An 8433-nucleotide genomic window follows, 5' to 3' on the forward strand; every position below is an offset into this window, starting at 1 on the left:
AGGCTAAATTCGGTTAGCAGTTTAGTTATAGACATACACTGTGTTTGTAAGGCTTTACTTCTGGGTTGTTGTGGGGATGCTGAAGTGTCTGTTTCTAGGTCGAAAATGTGGTTAAGATCCCCGCAAAAAAGTAGCTGTTCAGTTTGGAGGGGATCTAGTTTCATTAGCATCTTATGGAGGAAGTTCCTCTGGTTTATGTTAGGGCTGTATAAATTTGCTATTGTATATGTTGTCATTTATTTTGCATACCAGTATGATGTATCAGCCCTGGCTAGCTGTAGTCAATTTGAGTAGCTCAAATGCCTGTGATTTATGAACGAGATGTGTGAGCTGCGTGATATTGTATGGGGTAGTCCTTGGTGCCAAAGGTAGGGATTCTGGCCTTGACAAAGTGTGTCTCTTGGATGCACAGGACGTCAGTCTGAGCTTGTTTCACGTCTCTGAGTAACATCCTGTGTTTATGAGTGGGTGTTCATTCCCCTCACGTTATGTGAGTAAATAATCAACATTGGGTTCTGTAAATTGGGCTGGTGGCTTCCTGGTGCATTTGTCATGCATGAGTATTCTTGGGCACCAATTTTGCTTGCTGGTCAAGTTGGTATGAAAAGGGCTGCTAGTTTCACTATCTACATCAGTACTTATCTTCCTATATTGTGGTATGTGGGTTGCTAGGGAGTGTGTGTGTCCCCATTAGTTTTAGTGTTACTTTGCTTGTCGTGTTCAGAACTTTTCTGATAACGTATTACCCGTAACAGGTTGTGCCAATACGCCCGGGTAACTTTGATGGGGGAAGGTCTTGTGGTTGTGCCTGGCAGAGTGGCATCACACCTGTTTGTATTCTAGGAATATGTGACTCGTAGAGTCTAATGGGTTGCAAACACTGTGCCGCTCCTCCTTAATATATATTAGTCCCTGCTCCCAGCTTTCTCTTATTTATTTTTTTTCAGTATGCTTTTGCTGTATTTCTGCTTCAGATTTATCATTTGAACCCCTCTCTATTTCCATCGCTAGTATGTTTCACGGTCTATCTGCTGCTTCCCCCTGGATGTCAGCTGGGAATTGGTTAAATTTGTGGTATGACCCTCTTTAAGCTCGGGTGGAGGAATGGAGCTTAGGGAGCCCGCTGTTGTGGGGGGGGGGTTGGGGATTCTACCCGCCTCATTCCCTGAGGGATGTCTTGCCTGCACGCTTCGCGTAGGGGTGCTCTGGATGTATTGGGGTGCAGGGTATGGGGGGGTGCGGGTACATAGGGCAGGAGGCAGAATAGCACATAAACAATTATAACAACAGTTATGAGTACATGTCACATAGTAGAACTGCTAAGTGGACTATCATATCAATCAAGTAAGCCTAAGAGATACTTGCGGTACTGGGAGTCTCTGTATTTGAGGAGCAGTCCAGGGTGTTCATCCTTTGCTGGGGGTTTTGTGCCAGTCCAGCTTAGTTCTCCGGTGCTGGGCGGCCGCTTGTTCATCCGGCATATTTTCAAGGCCCCGGGATCTCAGCTTGCGGAGACCATCTTTGGGGGAGAGTAAGGATATCCTTCTCCCTTCTTTGTTTACTAGCATCTTAGTAGGAAACCCCCAGCGGTATCGTATGCCGTTCGATCCCAGGATTTCCACAATCGGTGCAGAGTCCCTTCGCCTGCGGAGTGTCGCGGCAGAGGTCTGTGAAGAGCTTCACATTGGGGTAATCATCTGGTGGTTTAGCTTTGTTCCTGCTGGCTCTGAGGATATGTTTCTTGATATGGTAATAATGTGCTCGTAGTAGTATATCTCAAGGAGTTCTGTCTGATAGATATCTGGGCCGTAGGACGCGGTGCATGCGGTCCACTAGGAGCATGTTGGCGGGAATTTCAGGTGCGTAGGCATGGAGCAGGCCTCTGACATAGGCCTGTAGTTCGGTCGGTGGGACAGTTTCAGGCACCCCTCTGATGCGGATATTATTGCGCCTTGCCCAGTCTTCCAGGTCTGCGAGCTTGGTTGCGGTGCATTCCAGCTTGGCTTCTAGTTCCTCCACATGGCTTGCCAGGTCGTTATGCGCGGAGGTGAATTCCTCAATTTTAGTTTCGTGTGGGCCGTGCGTTGGCTTAGTTCCTTCACGTCCCTGTGGAGGGATTCCATGGAGGTCTGTCATGAAGTAATTAGTTTTCGGGAGAGATCATCTAGAGCAGGGGTGTCAAACTCAAATTCATCGGGGGCCGCATCAGCAGTTTGGTCACCCTCAAAGGGCCGGTTGTATCTGTAGGACTATGTGTCCACTCTTTATTATCATAAATTATTGTCACTGCATTCAATTATTACTGTTTTTTGTAATAATGTAAGTAATAACTAGCTCTGAAAGCAGAAACATAGTCAGAATAATGTCAAGTAGATATTCAAATGTACAATTATTGTACAATTTATTGAAAAATTATTTTTGGTAACAGTAATTTTTTTTTTTTTAAACATACAAATATTGCCAAACACTGTTTATTACAAACATGGCAAACACAAGGCATTAACTTTTTTTTTAACTTTTCTGACTAGATGGCTGACATCGTTTTCCTGAGGTCAGTCCATCGATGTCTGGCGTTAGGTCTTGTGCTGTAGCAATCCGCAAAACAGCATGGAGGTTATCATCAGTGATGCGTGATCTGAGCTTGGTCTTGTTCAGATTCATGACTGAAAACATCTGTTCACATAGATAGGTGCTCCCAAACATGAACAGAACTCGTGCAGCTTGAAGTCGGAGCTGTGGCATCAAAGCAGGGGGGAGGAGACGGTAAAAGTCGTCTACTGTCGCATCCTGGAACTTCGCTTTCAGGCTGCTGTTGCACTGAAGTTCTATTAATTCCATTTGAAGGTGATGTGGTGCACTGTCAACATCGATGTTGAAGGGATTGGCAAAGCTGGTAAAGGTTAAGTTTTGTTCTTTAAAGTCAGAAAAGCGTCGATTGAATTCATCAATCAGCCGATTCACTTTGGTACCCAATCGAGCACATGAAAAAGTACCTGGGAATGAGGTTGAGATGCTCTGGCAGATAGGAAAGTGGGCAAGACTGTCTTTTTCAAGCTGTGACTTCCATAGGCGCAGTTTCTCCTGGAAAGCTGTTATTGCCTCATACATTGAGGTTATGACTTGTTTGCGGCCCTGCAGCCTCAGATTCAGTTGGGCGAGATGCTCTGTTATGTCACACAACATGGCAAAATCGCACAGCCAGTTTGGATCTGACAGTTCTGACAAGGGCTTCCCTTTACTTTGCATAAAAAGAGCAATTTCTTCCAAAAGCTCAAAAAATCTTTTGAGAACGGTGCTCCTACTCAGCCACCTTACTTCTGTATGGTATGGCACATCTGTATGTTCCATGCCCACCTCCTTCAAAAATTGTTGGAACTGACGATGATTCAGACCCCGTGCACGCAGAAAATTCACTGTTTTCGTGACTGTGGACATTATGTTATCCAGTTGCAGAACCTTGCCACACAGAGCTTCTTGGTGGATAATGCAGTGATAAGTTATCAGCGGCGTGTGGCAATTACTTTTTTTCATTTTCTCTTTTAACAGTCCAACCAAGCCATTTCTCTCTCCACACATTGCTGGAGCGCCATCAGTAGTAAGTCCCACCAACTTTTCCCAAGGTAATTTCATTTTATTTACGGATTCCTCCACTGCATTGAAGATGTCCCTCCCAGTTGTTGTCCCATACATGGCGACCACATCCAAGAGCTCCTCACTGACAGACAAGTCTTCCTTCACACCTCTTACAAAAATAGCTAGATGAGCTGTATCAATATTGTCAGTGCTTTCATCAACAGCTAATGAAAATGCCAGATAACTGCATGCCTCTTCAGCCAACTTTGTTTTAAGATTACAGGCTAGGTCCCTGACTCGGTCTGTGATGGTGTTTCTTGACAAGCTGACATTGTTAAAAGCCTGTCTCTCCTCAGGGCACACCTGTTCACATACCTTCAGCATACACTGCTTTACAAATGCACCTTCTGAAAAGCACTTTGATGCTCGTGCAATTTCTTCAGCCACAAGATAGCTGGCTTTCACTGCTGCATCATTTTTTGCTGTAATTTTTGTAAAAATATTCCGTTGAGAATGCAGGCTACCTTTTAATTCTTGGACCTTTTGTTGCTTTTCCTGGTGGCTAAGGTTAGCAAATTTGGCTCCATGTTTGGTCTCAAAGTGCCGGCGTAAATTGTATTCCTTCATCACTGCCACTGCCTCATAGCAAATAAGACATACCGGCTTGTCTCCATTAATCACAAACATGTATTCACTTTCCCATCTCTCCTGAAATTGCCTTCCCTCTGCATCAACTTTTCTTTTCTTGGACATTTTTTGGTTATTTGATTGTAGTTTATGGTCCCTATACCACTGTAAAATGACACGGAAGTGGTCAGTATATCCAAAGTTTACCGCTCAGACTTTTAAGCAGAATAATAAGCAGACCCCCCCTAATAAGCAGACCCCCCTTCCCCCCCACATACATCATATGTACTTACAGTACAGGAGAGAAGGGTTCAGGCAGCCGTTGGATCTGTCACATCACAGGATGGCATGCGCTCAATATAAAAACAAGTGGAGGTTTCCTGAATGCATGTGAAGTGGAGGTTTCCTGTGTAGAACGGCCGGCGCCGCTAGAGGGCAGACGTTCTCTGGCTTGTAGGCTGCCGCGCATGCGCTGAAGAGGCGGATTTCTTGTGTCAAAAAGCGCGAGAATAAAAGGTGAAGGCTGGCGGCCGGCGGCGGCTACACGCATGGGCGTAGGAAACCCAAAAAAATCTGAGGGGGATAGCCGGGTATATTCTCATTCCGTAAACTAGGAGTGTAACCCACATGGCATCAGTAAAAATTAACCGGTATAGCAGAAGTAAAAATTAACCGGTATAGCAGCAGTAAAAAATAAACTGGTATAGCAGCAGTAAAAAATAAACTGGTATAGCAGCAGTAAAAAATAAACTGGTATAGCAGCAGTAAAAATAAACCGGTATAGCAGCAGTAAAAATTAACCGGTATAGCAGCAGTAAAAATTAACCGGTATAGCAGCAGTAAAAATTAACCGGTATAGCAGTAGTAAAAATAAACTGACATATAGCAGTAGTAAAAATAAACTGACATATAGCAGCAGTAAAAATAAACTGACATATAGTATTAGTAAAAATAAACCCACATGGCATTAGTAAAAAATAAACCGGTATAGCAGTAGTAAAAATTAACCGGTATAGCAGTAGTAAAAATTAACCGGTATAGCAGTAGTAAAAATTAACCGGTATAGCAGTAGTAAAAATAAACTGACATATAGCAGCAGTAAAAATAAACTGACATATAGCAGTAGTAAAAATAAACTGACATATAGTATTAGTAAAAATAAACCCACATGGCATTAGTGAAAAATAAACCGGTATAGCAGTAGTAAAAATTAACCGGTATAGCAGTAGTAAAAATTAACCGGTATAGCAGTAGTAAAAATTAACCGGTATAGCAGTAGTAAAAATAAACTGACATATAGCAGCAGTAAAAATAAACTGACATATAGCAGTAGTAAAAATAAACTGACATATAGCAGTAGTAAAAATAAACTGACATATAGCAGCAGTAAAAATAAACTGACATATAGCAGCAGTAAAAATAAACTGACATATAGTATTAGTAAAAATAAACCCACATGGCATTAGTAAAAATAAACCGGTATAGCAGCAGTAAAAATAAACCCACATGGCATCAGTAAAAATTAACCGGTATAGCAGCAGTAAAAATAAACTGGTATAGCAGCAGTAAAAATAAACTAGTATAGCAGCAGTAAAAATAAACCGGTATAGCAGTAGTAAAAATTAACCGGTATAGCAGTAGTAAAAATTAACCGGTATAGCAGTAGTAAAAATAAACTGACATATAGCAGCAGTAAAAATAAACCGACATATAGTATTAGTAAAAATAAACCCACGGGGGCGGGGCCTGGATGCCGGGCTGACTGGTCGCACTAAACCAGAGCTCCGTGCAAAGACCTGCAAATAGGCGAACTAATCACACCGAAATCACACCGAGCTCACTAACCTGGCAAAGCAGAGCAGCGGCAGTACCCCGGGACGTCTCTAACCAGACCTCCGAGAGGCATTTTAAAGTTAACGCGGAGTGGCGGCCTACCAACGGGCGCAGACGTGTGAGTGGCGGCCGACCTCCACGCCGGCAAACCTGCGGAAAACGCGGCGGCGCTGAGGCCCTGATCACCCCCCTGCTGGTGTGGGATATCCCGGCACAACTAAGCGAGAAACGAGCTAGCAGATTCCTGTTTAGGAAGACTAAACTCCACGTGAAACCTGCGGGGCCCAACCAAAATGGCGGCACAGCCCAAACGCACACTCACAAAGCCACCCAAGTATGCACAAGAGTTCATCAACCGACTAAGCACCTACTTGTGGGCGAAACTCAGAGCCCAGAAACGGTTGTACAACCTGGCAATGAGAGAGGCGGTGGCTTGGATCCGCCCGGCCACCCGGCGTAAGCTACAGCGGAACCCCCCTCGCAACTTTGGAGCGGCCCCCAGACTGGAACGGAGCCGAACCTCAAAAAAGCAGGCAGGGGCGTCGGGCCCCTCAAATAACAACATACCTGAGACGAAGACACGGCACAGGACCCGACCTGCCTACCACTCAGCGGTCCCGACAACCACCGACCGGCACCCAGAGACAGACCATCCATACACCTCCCCAGAAAGCAGACATGCCAGACAACTGCAAGCCAGCGATACAGCCTGGGGCCGGAGGGAGAAATATTACAGCTTTGGGACAAACGCTGCCTTCCTGAACCCCTATTCCCAGGGCCTCAGTTTCCCAGACATGGGAATTGGCTGACTGTGCTCAGGTCTCTGACTGGTAAAGCTCCTACTAACTTGGAGTTTATACTAAGCAAGCTTATACTGCCTACCTTTTTTTCCATATTACTGTTTTCTAGTGTTTAATGCAAGCGGACGTTTTCTTGTTTTATCTAACACTATCTATTGCATACACACGGCATTTAACATAACTATGTACTAGCGTTAATGCACCCAAACTTGTTATATTTAGGATAAAAGGCACAAAATAAGATGTTATTTCATATCGCTGACTAGCCTGCCATCACTTTCTTACCGCCCATTTTAGTTTTACTTTCTATGTTTATGCCAGCCGGGCGGTCACCTGCGAACTGGATCACTTATTAGACCATCATAGTCAGTAATTTACATCCCTGAAGCAATTCTCCTGAGAATTTACTGTACTGTATAACTGTGGTGGAATCTCGGTAAAAATAAATTTAGTAGGCCGAGATTACCACGTGGCATGTGTACGTGCATATGCTGACGTATCGATCAGTTGGTTGCACGAGGCAAGATACGATCAGTAGTGTACGGAGCATGTGCAAGAATACAGGATATAGTATTCCCCTCCTCCATTGTGCTGGACAGGCCATGCGGTCAAGCAGGAAGTTAATTCTTATTTGTATTGATTGGTCAAGAGAATGTGCGGGTGGAGCTTAATATGGGAGGAGTTATGTGCTTATATAAGGAGCCTGCACTATTGTCCGGGGCTCAGAACTTGCTGTATTTTGGTGACATTAGTCCCTATGAGTCCCGATCGGTGATCCAATAAAGAATCTCTTCCTTCCTGAAGAAACCTGTGTCCATCTCTCTGTGCTTTGCTTCCGTCAGTTTCTCCGGTATCATTTGGTGCATTGGCCGGGAAGCTCATCGTTCAACGGTAGCTGAGAGGCAGAGGCGTGAGAAGGTCTATCTTTGCCCACGTTCTCTACGGCTGCACCCCTGAACTTCTGCGTGGACCTCCCTTCGTCTCGGCGCCACTGGTCTGTTGTCCAGGAGATCATCGGCCTCTACGTAAGAAGTGCTGGGGTGTCCCCGTCGATGAGTGTGAACTCAGGTTCAGGAACGAGGAGGTAAGACAACTGCTGTTTTAGACGGCAGACCCACTAGGGGTATACCGATTGTGCGGTAGGCCCAAAAGGGGTTTAAATCTGTGTATGGAATCTGCCCCCTCTGTCGGAGGGAAGGAGCGAAGGCGCACCGCTCAATCGAACGCTCTTTAGTAAGACCGTTTGATTTGGTTAGTCAGGCGGGGTCCTGTGTAAATAGCCCTAGCCGGACACCGGTGTCTTGTCTAGACTAGCGTTCTAGGGTGTATATTACGTTCGCTAGGTCGGAGGGACCGGGAGACTAAGCGGCGCCTGTGTAAATTCGGTTCGCTAGCTCTCAACCTATCTTGGCTAAGTGGGAAGGCGTGTAAATTTGGAACCCACTAGATTTTTGATAGTAATCGACTAAGAGGCGCCTGTGTAAATTCGGTCCTCTAGTTCGCTATATGTGGTGCTTGGGCAGTGTGGCTAACCAAAACGGGTGTATATAGTTTTAGGTAGTCCATTCAAGGTACTTGCCAATAGTTTAGTTGGGATTGT

The 8433-nt window shown here is 45.0% G+C and overlaps 1 protein-coding gene across 1 annotated transcript; it reads right to left on the minus strand.

The window, feature by feature from the left end:
* Positions 1-2511: 2511 nt before the first annotated feature.
* Positions 2512-4326, minus strand: LOC134609407 (general transcription factor II-I repeat domain-containing protein 2-like). The gene has a single exon (XM_063453087.1). It carries the CDS (start codon positions 4324-4326, stop codon positions 2512-2514), a length of 1815 nt encoding a protein of 604 aa, XP_063309157.1.
* Between the last annotated feature and the right edge of the window lie 4107 nt (positions 4327-8433).

This window comes from Pelobates fuscus, chromosome 4 (assembly GCF_036172605.1).
Source record: "Pelobates fuscus isolate aPelFus1 chromosome 4, aPelFus1.pri, whole genome shotgun sequence".
In the NCBI taxonomy this organism is placed as follows: domain Eukaryota; kingdom Metazoa; phylum Chordata; class Amphibia; order Anura; family Pelobatidae; genus Pelobates; species Pelobates fuscus.